The 16959-nt window shown below is 41.3% G+C and overlaps 1 protein-coding gene across 1 annotated transcript; it reads right to left on the bottom strand.

Annotated features, from left to right (window-relative positions):
• Positions 1-11680: 11680 nt before the first annotated feature.
• Positions 11681-13518, bottom strand: LOC311315475 (uncharacterized protein; the record flags this gene model as incomplete). Its single annotated transcript, XM_084446145.1, has 5 exons — positions 11681-11689; positions 12006-12143; positions 12429-12556; positions 12937-13087; positions 13357-13518. 5 exons carry the CDS (start codon positions 13516-13518, stop codon positions 11681-11683), a joined length of 588 nt encoding a protein of 195 aa, XP_084302271.1.
• Between the last annotated feature and the right edge of the window lie 3441 nt (positions 13519-16959).

Here is a 16959-nt window from a genome sequence, read left to right as displayed (position 1 = left end):
GCTTCCTTCCAATGTAACTGTATCTCTAGGCACATTGAGCGCTTTTGCTATATTTTTGTATCCTTTTCCTTGTTTTTGCAAGGCAATGATTTCTTCTCTGAACTTTTTGGACAATTCTTTTGGCTTAGCCATATTTCTAATATGCAATCAAACGTCACTCTCAACAAACCTCTAGCCAGTCCAGGTATTTATGTGTTCCATCTCAAGCACAGGGGCTTGGGTGATTTTGATTAGTTGCATCTGGTGTGCTTGAGACAGGAATAGAAGAATTTTGAGACAGGGGGTTGAGACTTTGAGACTCCAGTAGTGATTAAAAGTAGCATTTTGTGTTGAAATTTGATTTTTTTTAAAACATTGTAATATTCGTTTTATTGAACTGTTTCAACTGTTCTTGTCTACTTTGTTTATTGCAAACAGCTGAGAAATGTTTACAATAAGCCTCATATGCAATGGGGGTTGTATTGTATTTTTGATTGCAACTGTATATATCCACAGTAAACATACAGCTCCATGGTAATTCAGGCAGCACTTTCTGCAATTACAAAGGCCGCTTCTCTGTGGCATTAATTGCTGTTGTGAATGCAAATGCTAGATTTGTTTGTGAAGGGAGGGAGTCAGGGCAGGCTTTCAGATGGCAGTTTGCCCACTCTAACCTTGGCAGGGCCAGAACCCCTACCTAACAGCAACATTGTGGTCCCTGACATATTTGTTGGGGAGGACACCTTCCCCCTTCGGCTTGACCTGCAACTCCCACAGAGAGCTGGATCATGACCAGAGGGTCTAATGCTGTGCTCTATTTAGCTGGGAAGTGGTGAGGTGGGAGAGACAGAGAACGACATCACCCACGAAGTAACTGTATTACAGTAGAGACCAACAACAGCTCAGAACAAAGATGGGCGTTAGCTTGTTTTGTTTGCCAAAATTTCTCCAAGGTAAAAATAACCAGGGGGGGCTTGTAGTAGTCTGTAGTGGAATTTGTATGCAGTTTAAGGGGCTATACATTCAACAATAATAGGGCACATTTTTATTTATTTTCTCTATTTGCTGGCTGCCCTATAAATCCATGTTAAGAATTAGTCCCAAAATAAAACATGGAAATTGATATTCAATATTAAGTTAATTTTAAGAACTGTTAAGCTGAAATAAGACCTGCAAAGCTCAAAGTGAATGACTTGTATTTGAAGGTAGGCTATGATTCAACTGTTTTCCACGGTCTGGTATGAAGAAAAGAAAGAAGAAATTGTAATATGTAATGGCAATACCTGTACTTACAGAATCGTAATACCCACGAAATTGCAAAAAATATTGAACCTCACCTACTGTAAGTATCGTGTATTGAATCGAGAGGTCCAGGGACCACAAAGAGCTCTTTGTTTTTGTTTTTCTTGTTGTTTTATGACATTTTAAAAATATATGTAGGCTATGCTTTTAGTAAATGGTTGTATGTGCAAATGTGTACGAGTTCAAATGTATGTAGGCCTATAGTAACGGAGCATGAATGCAATAAATTCAAACTACATCGTTAGTAAAATCAACACTGTGACATGCAGGAAATGAACAGACAGTTGGCGTATTTGTACAGACAGTTGGCGTATTTGACAGTTGGCATATAAACACACCCTAATATTTATTCACTAGCTTTATTCCTCTGTGCTTGTGGAATGCTTACATAAACAACTTATTTGGGTGTCGTCATATTCATTTGGGAGCTCTATGAGAGGTTATTTTACACAATGGTACAAATTTGTAAACTTTTCATCCTTGTGCCATAGGAGTCGCATGTTTGTAATTTATCCAGAAATGTACATATGTCAGAGTGAACTCTATGCCATTTTGATTTAGTGGTTTTGGAGTGTTGTATTAGTTGTATTGCAATGTGTTCATCTGATTGCAGTGTTACATGTAGCCTATATCTGATTTATTTGATTCAAGTATTACGTTTTCTTGTGTGCAGTGATTTATTATGATGTGCATTATTGTAGACCTGGAGGATGTGAGCTATTGCATCCTCTATGGATCTTCTTCGTTGTGTGGGTTAGATGTTATATCCTCTACCCCCCAGGCTCGGGGCCGAGGGACTATCCTTTTACCACCCCGAGCCTGGGTGAGGGGGTCACCCAGGCTATATATCCGGGCACACCTTCAGGACGCCATGTCACCCTTTCGTCATCCAAAACCGCCAGGCCATGCATTCTGTTGGGTGTCCGATATATCAGACAGTCCTGGATTACATGGTCTGTGGTTTGTTCCTCAACGCCTCACTTGCATGCCGCACAGGATACCAAGCCCCATCTGTTCATCGATGAGCGGAAGCGTCCAACGCCGGTCCGGAGGCGATTAAGCCTCACCCACGCCAGTCTGGGTAAGTCCATCCCGGGAGGGGAAGGACCGGCGGAGTCTGGAGTCTGGAGGTGTTTGCCTCCCACTCCGCACGCCAGATGTAGTCCGCCCATCCTGCCTCGCTGATGTTAAGATCTCTGCATTGCGGCAGGCACAAAAGGGTGTCACGACGCCGTGGAGGTTCCGCTGTTGCAGTGAGCCTGTCATGGATCAGGTGGTTAAGCTCCACGGCTCGGCAGGCGAGGCGTGCTGTGGTTCCTGTGCGGCGGAGGCCACCGGGCTGGATGCCTGCAAGGATGGGAAGGTTGGCCACATGAGTGGAATGCAGGCATCCTGTCATGATGTGCAAGGCTTTGTTGATAGGGAGGTCGATGAGGCGGGTGTAAGCTCTGCGACACCAAACTGGTGCGCAATATTCACTGATTGAGTAGACCAAGGCTAAGGCTGCTGTATGCAGTGTTTTTGCGCTGGCGTCCCAGCCTGATCAGACCAGTCACCTCATCAACACCACACGAGCTGCTAACTTCTTGCACAGTGACTCGAGGTGTCGGCAGAACATGAGTGACCTGTCCAATGTCACGCCGAGATAGGTTGGTTCGGCGCTGCATGACATGCACATGCACTCGGAGCTCACGTTTGACTTCCTTGTTGTTAAGGTGGAAGGCTGCTGACACCGTCTATCGTCGCTGAGCTTCAATCTCCATTTCCGGAGGTATGCTGCTAGTGTCTGCATGTCCTGGCTCAGGGACTCCTCCACGGCCTGCCAGTCTCCAGCTGAGTACACCAGCGCAAAGTCGTCTGTGTAGGCATATTTCCTGGAGACTGTGATTGGCAGATCGTAGGTGTAGATGTTATAAAGGAGGGGGGCCAGGACAGATCCCTGGGGGACGACGTTCTTAAGGCGTTGCAACCTGCTTCACTGTCAGCTACCGGTGGTGAGGGTGAAGCTCTAGGATCTGTTGGGTCTGTATACGAACAGTAGGAGGTCTAGGGTGCTGGACATTGAGGAGCAGATGTGTTTCTTGACCGGCTTCTCAAAGCACTTAATCACCATGGAGTTGAGAGCTCCCAGGCAGTAGTCATTGAGGCAGGCTGGTCTTGGATTTTTCGGTACGATGGGGATGATGGGTGACTTCAAGCATGTGGGGATGATGAACTGGGCCAGGGACTGGCTAAATATCACTTTGAACGATGGTTACGTATTGTAACCCTATTTCTATGAGTGGAGTGGAGCTTCACGTCGTGCCTAACAACGCCCCCTAACTGTTATAAAATCACTATAACACACGGCCTCGAGTGGTTTATTGCTTAAATTAGCTCCACTCACATTATGTCCGATGCTATTAATATAGATGGAGAATAAAAGCGGGCCTAAGACAGAACCCTGGGGAACACCATTTGTGACGTTTAAACACTCAGAGGTAATCCCGTTTAATTGCACACATTGAGACCTTTCGGAGAGATAATTTGCAAACCACCCCACTGCCTGGTCAGATATTCCGATACTGGACAGTCTACGCTTGTAGAATGTGATGGTCTACAGTATTGAAAGCCTTAGACAAATCGATAAACAACGCTGCACAACTCAGCTTTTTGTCTAGGAAGCCCAAAATGTCATTCACCACTTTCATTGTCGCAGTAATGGTGCTAATGTCGCTAACTCCGTCACATATTGTCGCTCAAGTGTGATTGGATAACTAGGTAGAAGGCCTGTGTGTTCCCATGGCTATGCTTGTTCCACAGGCTTGTTTTGGTTTTGCCAAGCTAGTAGCTGGCTAGCCGTTCCTTTGCTAAAACAGCAACGTTAAACAGCAATGTTTGTTAAAACAGCTAACATTGGTTATTTATACTGTTAGCTAGCAACAAGTGACAGACGAACAGCATTAGCTAACGTTAGCCAGGTTAGTGGACTAGCAATAGCATTAGCTTCATAGCTAACTACAATTCATAATGTTACAAGCATATAGCTACGTTACCAGTGTGTTTGCTGTGTGGACGGACGGAATGGACTGTCATCAAAGTGCATTTCTCTCATTAAGATCAAAGTTGAAATACCTATGGCAGTCACAATCAGTTCTGCATTCAGCCCTTACACTCAAGGTCACAAAACAAACTGTAGGAATAAAATGTTGTTATAAGCACATTTTATTTGATCGAGTTTGGCATTTTTCTGCATTTAAAAACAGTTAAGTTCACCGTCTTAAATATTGACATCAAGAAAATTCTCTACCGAGTGTAATAAAATGACTAAGCAGACATCGTCTCATTTCTAATCATTGATGAACACCAACAAATATATAATTTTAAAATAGTAGGCCTAATTGCCGTATAAATCATAAAATCTGTGTAGTCTCTGCTTTTAGCTGTGTGCGTGGCAGGCAGTAATAACTTTAATTATGAATAACTTTCCAATGAAGGGAGAGGGCCTTAACAGTAAATAACAAAAGCGGCAACCGCCACCAACAACATTTACCCACCCAAGGGTTCTGGGATGAATTATGCCCCTTTAGTGTCTAACACATGCTTCCCCTCGAATTCACCCTGTTACTAAAGCCAGCCGCAGTGGCTCTGAGGAACAGAAGCCAGGGGTAAGGAGCAGGGGGCCAGAGGAGGTGGAGGCCGAGTCAACTCCAACGGCTGGGTCAAGTCCAGATGGGCAGGCTTTAGCTGGTCCACTGAGATGTGCTCTGGGTTACTGACTTGACCACTGATGCTAAGCCAAGTACTCTTTTCCTGCCTTGTGTTCTTGGGTCTTGGTGTCCATTGTACTCTGGGTTGGAGGAGCACCTTTTCATATGTCTCCATAGCTCCGGCCTCAAAAACATGCCCGTACAATGGATACAATAGTCATAATTAAATTCACCCTTACTTCTTCGCTTTACTTTGAGTGAGCCACTTCCCATTTTCAAAACTTCATTGTTATGAATTAAGTTTCCCTTGTTCCTAAGTTTCTCTAGCAACTCCTTCCTACTTCTGGAGCCCACAGGGAGACTAAGAGCCTTTGCTATGTCAGCATCCTCTTTTAGGTGAGTTTTGAAGTGTCTAGCTATTTTGAAATGAGCTTTCTTGCAGACAAAGCAGAAATTTTGCCCTCCTCTTGCTACAGTGGTTGAGTGTACTGTGTCTGACGTTCCATTTGTTGATTTTTCATTGGTTGAGAGTACTCTGTCTTCATTTGTCAGTTTTTCACTTGCAGATTTTCCATTGGTGCCACCTATGATATCCAAGTCCATCGCGTTAACCATTAGTGATTCTTCAGCAACCAGACATTTTGAGTTTGCCAGGGTGTTTATTGATTCATCTTCTGTATCAGTTTCTGGAACATATCCTCCTGGACCACAGTCATTATCTGATTCTTCATGTTCACTGGTTTCAGATTCATTCTGATTAAAATACAAAGAAAAGACAGCAAAACATAAGCCATATATGGGTCAAAGACATAAGCAAAGACATATAGGACTAAGGTTATCAAAGTATCAACAAATTAAAACTGTAATTACAATTCCATAAAGGCTTGTTCATTGGAGCGTCACCTATGCCTTTATATTAGTTATATTCAAGAATAAAGCCAATAAATCATTTGTGATTCATAGCCTATAAATGTTCCCTTGTAAATGTACTTCAGTATACATTTTATTTTCATAATGACAAGGTTAAGTCGCGTGTGTTATTTTGTTTGTTTGTTCGTTAGGCTACTTAGCAAGATTACGCAAAAACTACCAGAGCGGATTTCACAAAACAAAGTGGATCAGAATCACTGGGCGGATACACAAATTAAAAGAAAACAAAATCTGCCCATACTTGGACTATTCCCTTCACGTCATGCTTATGTCTTCTGCCAGATCTACCGTAGTCCTACTACCTGGTGGCTGAGTGGTTAAAGACGCACTGAAATGAAAAATGCATTCTGTCCCATTTTGGTTCACATAATTGGTCATAGTGTTCACCTATTCAATGATGTATGCCAAAAAATGTAAAAAATTGTACTTTTGTTGTAATCTCATATCAAAGTATATAATTTCTTACTTCCTGGAAAACAGTAGGTCACGTGCAATGACGACAACAGGTACCTTAGATTTTAGGCCAATAATCTCACAACATCCACCCGTCAATCAACACTATCCTTCTATCGAATCTGTCTAAAGTTCTTAAAACCCGTCCACTTGTCAATGTTCCAATCAAATTCCTCTAAACATATGTCCCACCCTCATAGCTTGTTTGCGTCGGAAATACGTCAAACTACGGAAGTTAGATGATCTCAAACGTCCATTTCAGTGCGACTTTAAGGCTTTGCAGCAGTGACTTTTCGTCCCGGTTCGCGTCCTGGTGGAGATTTTTTTGTTTGTTTGTTGGCTCTTCGTTACAATGAGGAGTCAAATCAGCTTTAGATATCAACTTAGATATCAACTTTATTTGCTGATTAAGCAGCCAATGTTGTCTTATGTTTCTATGCATTTAAAACAAAATGAAATCTGATTCATGAGAAATAAATCAGACAAACACTGTATTAGGAAAAGTTACATTTTTTAGCCTGGATCCTGTGGTACTACATATAAATCGTATGATACCTGATTTTTTTTTTCTCTTCGTTACGATGAGGAGTCAAATCAGCTTTAGATAGATGTTTATCAACTTTATTTATCTGCTGTTTGAAGCAAACATCTGTCTATGCATGTAAAACAAAATATCAGATTCCCATTCACTATTAGGAAAAAATACATTTTCTTAGCCTGGATCATGTGGTAAGATATTACTCCATTACTCCATATAAATGGCAGTGTGATTTTAATAATTTCAACTGAGTTACAAAATGCATTAATGCGCGGAGCCCTGTGCTATTTGAGCACCCTGAAATAATGTCTGATAAATTAAGATAGGTCTTGTCGCCTGGACAAATCAGTTCCAATGCTTCCAATGCTAATCCAGCACAATAAGAGCGGTATAGCCAGTTAGCTCATGAGCTCACAACAATTAGCAGCAGCTTCCATAACATTAATGTTAGCTGTCAGTGGCTAAAGGAGTTACACTGATGATAACATTAAGACATCCCCACCGGATCTTGAACCCCGGTCTCCCGGGTGTGAGTCCAATGCTCTGACCACTACTCTACTTGTGCAGTGGAGATCGGCAGGTTGATTTTGGTGTCCTTCTTGATTTTCGTGTGCTGAGACTACTGCCTCCAGTGGTGCCAACAGAGAGATGCAGGCCAACATTGTCGGGAGTAACAGAGGGAGGGAGGGAGTGATAACCAGACAAACGCTATACTAGGTGGGCTGGCTTCCAGCCTTGCACAAAAACAGGTGGCCCTTATTTAAGGCAGCAAATGTTGTACATGCTGGTTATAGTGCATTTCTCTCTGAAAATCTGAGTAAAATGGGGCGTTCCAAACATTGTTCAGAAGAACAGCGTACTTTGTTGATTGGAGAGGGGAAAACATATAAAGAAGTGCAGAAAGTGATAGGCTCCTCAGCTAAAATGATGTCAAATGCTTTCAAATGGCAACCAAAACCAGAAAGGAATGAAAAAGGAAAACTACCATTTGAATGGATCGAAGAATAGCCAAGATGGCAAAACTCACACAATGATCAACTCCAGGGTGATCAAAGAACATCTAAAGTTACCTGTGAGTACTGTAACAATTAGAAGACACCTATGTGAAGCCAAGCTATCGGCAAGAGGCCCCTGCAAAGTCCCATTGTTGAAGAAACGACATGTGCTGAAGAGGTTACAATTTGCCAAAGAACACATTGACTGGCCTAAAGAGAAATTGTGCAACATTTTGTGGACTAATCCTATTCTTTTTGAATCTAGGAGCCACAGTTTGTCAGATGACCCGAAACACTGAATTCAAGCCACAGTACACTGTGAAGACAGTGAAGCATGGTGGCGCAGGCATCATGATATGGGGATGTTTCTCATACTATGGTGTCGGACCTATTTATCGCATACCAGGGATCATGGATCAGTTTGGATACACCAAAATACTTGAAGAGGTCATGTTGCCTTATGCCAAAGAGGAAATGCCCTTGAAATGGGTGGGTCAACAAGACAACGATCCCAAACCCACCACGAGCAGCATCTTGGTTCCAGATTAACAAGATTAACATTATGGAGTGGCCAGCCCAATCCCCGGACCTTAATCCAATAGAAAACTTGTGGGGTGACATCAAAAATGCTGTTTCTGAGGCAAAAACAAAAAATGCAGAGGAATTGTGGAATGTAGTCCAATCGTCCTGGGCTGGAATACCTATTCACAGGTGCCCGAGGTTGGTCGACTCTATGCAGCACAGATGTGAAGCAGTTCTCAGAAACAGTGGTTATACAACTAAATATTAGTTCAGTGATTCACAGGAAAGCTAAATCTTTTTTTCAGTTTGTACAGTAAAGTTTCAGCATTTTTCAGTTTATATAGTAAATGTTTGAGTTTGTAAAGACAAATGCAGACACTGCTATTTTTTGAGCAGCTTATATTCATCTTGACTCTCTGTAAAGAAATAACAAATTTGATTTGATAAATGTGTCTTCATGTTTTGAGAATGTGCAGTGTTCCCAATGCATTTGCGTGTATGGAAATTAAAGCTATTATAAGTATTTTGAACTTTACTTACTTTTTTAAACACTGCTATTATTTTGAACACAGCTGTATATAACATTGTGCCCGTAAATGTGACAACATTTGCTGGGTTAAAAGATGACTGCTATAAAGAAGATGGCTTTGTCATACTCTACTGGAAAATCCGTCTGGATGTACTAAAGAAAGATGCAGGGGTGAAAAGCACTGGCGAGCTAGCCAGATGCATGGAGGATGGGGAAGACTGGCCTAGAGAGAGAACCAGGTACAAACCTCAGCTAGTCTTGCTGGATTTACCTCGTGGGCATGTCTGTCTGTCAATCTACAACATCTGTCAGTCTTCCCCCTGTCAGTCTTCCCCATTGTTTGTCAGTCTACCGCCTGTCTGTCGGTTTCTCCACTGTCTGTCAATCTGTCTGTTCCCCTGGTGTCAGACTATCACACTGCTTGTCAGTCTCTTCCCTGTATGTTAGTCTGGCCCCCGTCTGTCAGTTTGCCTCCCTTGGCCCTGTCTGTAGGACACTGTCTCATTACCGCTTTCGGTTATATTTTTAGTTGTATTTTCAGTTTGAGAATATTCTTTAGTTCTCGTTTTTGTTTTTGCAGCTGCTTGGAACGTTTTGATACCTTTTTCACTTTTTCTGGAGTGGAGGAAGCAAGTGGTTGCTTCAGTGTTGAGGCTGACGGCATCGCTCTAGTTCTGGATTTAAGGACTCAGATGGTTGCTCCAGCTCGTAGCCAGCCTTGTGGAGGGGGGGGGGGGGGGGTCGTTTTCTTTTTCCAAAAGTGGACCGTATCGTTTCGATTTGTTGACAGGTCGGGGGTGAGGGGGGGAGGGTGGGTGCGGACAGGTTATTTTGATTGTCTGGCGATTTGTTGACGGGGGACGTTTGGGCAGTGCGGGCCTTTTGTCTTAAATTCTGGACCTTTGGTCTTAAATTCTGGACCTTTGGTCGTGAGGGGGGGTTTGTTCGATCCACCCGATCCCCCCCTGGCTACAGGCCTGAGTTTCATCATGTCGTACTTGTACAAGTTGTTCAGGGGACTGCTCAAAAGAGTCTCCTTCGGGGGATACTGGAGTTCAATTCATCACCATATTCATTTGTTTGATTTTTTCACGGTGCCTCCTCTGATTTAATCTCCATTTTTCCCTCTTTTTTTCAGCATCAAATTGTGTCATTGTATGGATCGATGGATGATCAGGATTGGCATCCTTCTTTCTTCTCTGATAGCTAAAAAATGAAAAATGTATAGTTATGACACTGGCACAGAATAGGGTTTGCATCATATTAAATGTTATTAGTAGTCTATTAACAGTAGGCTATATAATGATAACATAAACACTTAACTCTGTCCACAACACATAGCTATTGCACATAGCCACTAAAACAGACTAAAAACTGTGATTACACCATTTATGTGGCTACACTAAAAATGCTGGATTGAAATTGACCCAACAGGTTATTTTGGCAATGCAATGCTGGGTCACTAAAGCTTCTACCCAGCACTGGGTTAAACTTCAGTGATTGACCCAACAGGTTGGATTACCCGAATGCATTAATTTGACCCAGCAGTGGACTGATTTTTTTCCACTCCATTTCTGGGTTATTGTAATACATGTTTTTTAACCCAGCACTGGGTTATTTATTTGCTCATTTTCTATTTGCAGTAATATGAATGCAGAGCTTAAAAACTACACAACATAAATTGCTATTAAAGGATAAGTACCCTGAATTTCATGTTTAGCCCTATTCCTGGCTTCCCTGGCATGTATCTGACTAGGTTAAAATATTTCTGTTTTGTGCAGTACAGAGTTCTGTGTCAATACACGCTGTAAACCTAGGCGAAATTCATCCGTGCTGCGGTGTGCAGAGGTTAAAAGCGTGAAGAGATGGTTGTTGTATGTTCGGTGAAAGTAGTACTGTTTACAAGTTAGCCGTTGTTTCGAAATGCAGAGGAGAAAGGACCTATGGTGTTTACAGGACGACTTCAGAGCTTGGTAAGCATAAACCATGTAATTCCTGAACTTGAAATCCATGTATATCATACTTTTTAGAGTTTTTCAAGTGTTTCCATAGCTAGCAACGATCCAGGGCACGCGCACGCCGACGTTATTGACACACAACTCTACTGCACAAAACAGAAATATTTTAACCTGTACTAGTCAGATACATGCCTGGGAAGCCAGGAATAGGGCTAAACATGAAATTCAGTGTACTTATCCTTTAATGTAAAGCATGCTAGAACATACAAACAATAGGTCATTAAAGGTTGAACAACTAAAAAATATTTATTATATTTCATACATAAATTTCAGACAATTCATATATATGGAACTCAATACATTATTAATACAAATTAAATACAAAAACAATCGATTGAAAATGAACAGTTCAGCCATATATCTCATGTTTTGGCAAAAGCTCTCATTATCAGCTGCAACCAACAAAATCACCTTGAGGGAGTTTAACAATGTTTAGTGGAGACTATCCAACAGCAGGGAGAAGAATAGTCTTCCTCATAGGGTTTGGACTCTGATTGGAGGTTTGGGGACTGCAAGCGGGAAAGTTATTGGTTAAAAATGTTTCAGGTACAAGAAATCGACTGTGTGATTATAGTATGTTGTACAACAGATACCAGGAAATAATTATAGACATGGGGTGGCTAGCATTGGCTAAACATAAGGACTTAAAACAGCACAAACAACAGCCTCCAATAATTCAGACCAAAGAGTGTGAGGAAAGTGTTTGAGTCAGTGGAATAATCCAGTCAGAGCAGCTGACACAATAAAATTGAGTCACACTGAAAGAAAGATAACTCACTTTATAGCTCATGCCCTGAGTGCACCACAGTAATGAAACAAAATAATAGTACAGATACCTATATTAGTAATTATATAATACCAATAATATTACACAGACTGGTCAACGGGGGGCACTACAACAAGCGATTGAGAACACAAACTACGCAGAAAGCGTACTGATGGGGACTCTGGGCCTGGAATGTTATAAACAGCTGACTGCAAGAACTCCCATACAGAGGAACATTGCTTGGGATAGTTGATGTTAAAAACGTAAAACGATTTAAAACAGACATCAACTGCCCCAAGTAACGTCGTGCTCTGCAGAGCCTCTCCTTGTATGACGGTAAACGCCTGAGCTCCAATCATCACAACGAAGGGCTCAGACCGGGCTCGAGATTGACGGAGATATTCTGGCATGTTGATTCCAGCCTGTCAAGTAGAAAATGAATAAAAAATAAAATACACAACATAAATCATAAATATTATTTTAATGACAATGGATGCAGACACATGTAACCCTGGTTTCAAGCACACACCCAGTAGATTTTCAAAAGTACGCAGAAGGCGTAAGCACATTTGCACTATGGTTTTGATGATCATTTTTACCTGACAAGTGTCATTTTATTTCGGATAAAATGTTCTAATAGCATATTATATTACACTGTATCATCTGTATTTGTTGCAACTTCAACTGTGTGTCTAGAGTATACTTACAGGTTGCATGTCAATGAATGCCTTTCGGGCCTCATCGACACTTGGGCGTACAGTCTTATTTGCCACCCTGAACACAGATGATGGCAGCAGCAGGGGCAGCATTTGAAGCGCCATGTCGCCTTTCATATCTGAAATACACAAGACACAAGATTATAGTGGAGATTACAGAGGGATAAGTGTATTTCAGTCATTTACTTTCATGTGTTTTGTTTACAAATTACAACAACAAAGAATCTCCTCACAAATCAGATTGTTTTAAAGCAAAATTTCTCAACTAGACAAGAAGTCCTGATTGATCTTGTCAACTAATCATCAAGCCTTCAATGAGTTCAGAATCAGGTATTTTTGTACAGGTTACAATGAAAATGTATACCGTTGGATTGCAGGGACCACCATTTTAGAAACACTGGTTTAAAGGCAGTGGGATGCCTGTGAAATGGCCTAAAAAAATCAGGAAAACTGACACTTAAACATATAAGCCATTTATTTTATGAAATACTGTCTGTACCTGCAGTAGCACCTTCGAGTTCAGATAGGAAGCTCTGGGCATTTCTCTCTTTCTTCCCAACCTGCAGGACCCTGGTGCTGAACATCTGCACCCAGCTTGCAGTCAGCTTCTCAGAACTTGCTGGGTAAAGGATTTTGAAGTCTTGTTCAATCTGGGGCACAGGGACAAAATAGAAATTTGAGGGGATTAAATAAACTTTTTAAAACAATTTTGTTTAGCTTCTTGAGATGTAGTGGAATTTTGGCCAGCCACTGCCTTTTCCTGTAGTCTGTACAAAATGTAGTAAAATAGGTACCTTGTTGAAAAGGTTGCTACTCCACATGTTCAGTGTTGTACAATGCTTCGTCACCCTCCACTCCAACCGGTTGGCAATGAGAAAAAGCTCCAAAATTATTCTACAGTGGGAAAGATAAAACCTACCATGCCCGGTGTATCCAGAAAACGTGGATATTCTGCCAGGATCTCTTGCAGACTTTTAGAACTGCCACTACGAATCCACTGGGTCCGGTGGATGGCGGTGTCTGCCATATATTCGCTGACCTGTTCCTGTGGCCAGATGTTGTACTTCAGCCACCCCTTCATCTCCGTGGACCGTTCATCAGAAATGTTGGATTCTGTCGAGCAAAAGAACAGAATTGATAGAAGTTTGCCATGTAACAATCAATTTAAGACCCCCCCCAAACTTGTATTTTAAATCATTAAAAATAATCCATAAAGTTCAATAATAAATATATTTCATTTTTCCACAAGACAATTTCAATAAACTTTTTTAAATGCCTTAGATGCAGCTCTACATCTTTGCCCTCATTTAATATGCCAGCATATATTAAGGGATAAAACATGAGGTGTGCTGTTATCGAAAAATAATGCACGACACGGAGGCTAATTAATTACCCCACGAGGCCAAGCCGAGTGTGCTGTTTCGATAACAACACACCTCAGAGTGTATTATCCCGCTTATACCATGGCCACTTGCCAAAGACAAAAATGATGTGCCATTTACATTTTTCTACATTAAAATATAAAGAATTATGTTAGAGTTTCATTATAGTCCCTCTGTGCTAAATCACATTGCTATGGAATTACAAATGGTATAACATATTCCCTGGAGGAACAGAGATGACATGGAAAGAGTGAAATGGAAATTGTCCATTACCTTTTCTTTCAGCAATGTCTCCCACCCCTAGCAACCCAAACTATAAGCCTGGCATCCCAAACTAGTTAATCCCATAGCCTACTGTACCTGATATTGCTAGCTAGCCATGAGCGAAGTGTAGACTACTGCATATTTGCCGTGCAACATATCAATCATCCAGTTGTGAAATCTAGTTGCCAACAAACTATCTATGATAGCCAGGCACCTCATTGTCCCCAAATCCAAAACTTTTTTTCAGGTTGTGGTATATCAGGTATATCACTGTCAGTTGTAGCTACAAGTATGTTCATTGCAAGTTGTGAGGATGGGATGTGTCATTATAAGTGAAGAAACAAGGTACAGTATTAAAATTCAGCAATTGCCTCTTCGCATATCTATATATATATATCTATCTATCTATATATATATATATCTATCTCTGTTTTGGAAAAAAAATAATCGCCAAAAGACTAATACTGTGTGCGTAATGGCAGGAGAATGTGCTTTAGTCAAGTGCAAAACATGGTGTTTGATAGAAGCACACTCGGCTGAAGTGGACCAGACAGGCTCAGACTGCTCTTATATAATTATATGAGTGTACCGAATTTGACGAAACTTTGATATCGGCAGTTTTATATGATTGTAAATAAGCTTATAACATGGCTTATAATGCTTCATTCTGAACTTGTCCTTTAAAACGTATGAAAGTGACATATTTACAATCGTAGAGCCAAGATTAAAAGTCTGTTTCATTGTAATACTGAGATGTGAAACAAGCACATTCATGAAAATTGTGATGAGGCTCTAGCCGTGCATTTGTCGAGAAATAATGCACACCCCTCCAGCCAATCAGAATTAAGTATTCACCCAAGCCATGGTATACATTTTAATATACCACACCTCCTCAAAACACCTGTGCCTGCGTTTAGTTTCCAGAATGAAATGGAGACGGTGATGTTCTGATGTGATTACAAGAGCATACTGAATAAGTACTTACTAGGTAGCATACTGAATAAGTACTTACTAGGTAGAACAAGATTCCTGCTTGGCCTGGCCTCTACTGCAATGGCTGCAGGACGAGAGTAGGGGCTGTGCCTGCCAAGTGTGCGCTTCCTGCATCTGCCAGGTGTGCGCTTCCTGCGGTTCCTCAGGCATTCTTCTAGGAAACCACCGGCAGGACGATGCTGATGGCCTGGGCAGAACCAAGCCTCCTTAAAAATAAAAGGAACTTGTTGGGCCTCTGAGATTAGGCCATTTCCAATGGAAGGTACTTCTACTGTTACTGTTATGTAAGCCTAAGAAATGAACTTTTATAAAAAAATAAAGAAATGATAATCGATGCGTGGTTGATAATTCTGTGAAAGACAAAACTCACATAGCCTTGTCCCCTCTCATCTTTGAGGCATGGGAACTGCTCAATGATAGAGGCTCCTAGCTGAGTTTTGATACTAGACGTTGGACTGAAATTAACATAAAAAAGACAACATTAATTAAATGTAAGGTGTTACAAATAAAATGTCCCAAATCCAACATTATAAACACTTCTTTAATAATGTAATTAGTTACTTTGGACTTACTATTCTCCAAATGTTTCGATCAGGTGGGAAACTAAAATCCTTGTCATTGCCCTTCTTTGTTTCACATTGATGGTGTTTTCTGTGTCCAGGCTCGCCAGGATTCCCTTCCCTTCCAGGGTCTTGTTTAGCACGGCTCTTATATTCTAAAATAGAGATGCACAACCATCTTATAACCACAGTTTAATTTAAATCTTACCTGCATGCCCTGCCCTGTAGCTAGTAAGATAACACATGTACTGGACACAGTAGTCTCCGAGTCCAGGCTTGGTGGGGGCATTGCCGATGCTGCAAGGACAAGAGTTCATGTTTTCAGTGGCGTGTGTTTATTTATTTATTGGTTTGTTCATTTATTTATTGCTTGCTTGTTAGCAGGATTACCCAAAAACTACCAGACTGATTTTCATGAAACTATCTGGAACTAGTTGTAGCTATAGCTATATAATAACACTAGTGAGCAACTACTGTCTCCCAGCTAGCACACATTGAGACTGTCAATGCTAGCTAGTGAAAGGGCAAAGCATAACCAGCTACTTGATACAAAGCTAGCTGCTATTAACTGTAATCCATTGAACTAACGTGAATAAGCATTGAATGAATAAATGAACAATTTGTCATTTATTAATACATATTTCTACTTACTGGTTTCTGTCAGCCTGACGTCCTCCCCCAATGTCAGTAAATTAGAGTTTCTGTTGTTCCAACTGTCCCACAGATGGTATCACACGCTCCTCCCACCGGGGTGGGACTTTTGACCCAACACTGGGTCGCTAGTGACAGACCACGGCTGGCTGGGTCAATCTCAGCAACCTATTATTGGGTCAACAGTCCCACCATAACAACAATAATAATCCAAGAACATGACCCAAAACATGCGACCTAGCAACTGGGTCATTTAATTGACCCAGCATTTTTTAGTGTCGCTATTATCTATGTTATTATATGTTAGTCCGCTAACTAACCTACAGAGGCTACATGTTAGCAGCAGCTAACGTTAGCTTGGTAATAAGCTACATAAGTAATGTAACCACAGTTTTTAGTCTGTCTTCTGATGTTAATAGCTATGACCCTGTTTAGACTTGGTTTTAAAATGCATTTTAGACAATCAGATCACAAGCGGAAAGCGAGACGAATCATCGTTTACACGTGTTTCTATCATCATGCGTCTCCAGCTGACCACTTGTGTTAGTATATAGTAACCATAGTAACTCACTCACTCCTGCCTGTGCCTGTCACACATCTGTTCCATGTAAACCAAACCAAGTCGGTTTGACTTCAAGCAGATTAAAAAAAATAAAAAAAATAAGAACAAGG

This window comes from Borostomias antarcticus (assembly GCF_949987555.1).
Source record: "Borostomias antarcticus genome assembly, chromosome: 11".
Lineage (NCBI taxonomy): Eukaryota > Metazoa > Chordata > Actinopteri > Stomiiformes > Stomiidae > Borostomias > Borostomias antarcticus.
Note: the sequence above shows the minus strand (reverse complement) of the source record. Positions and strands in the feature narration are given on the sequence as shown.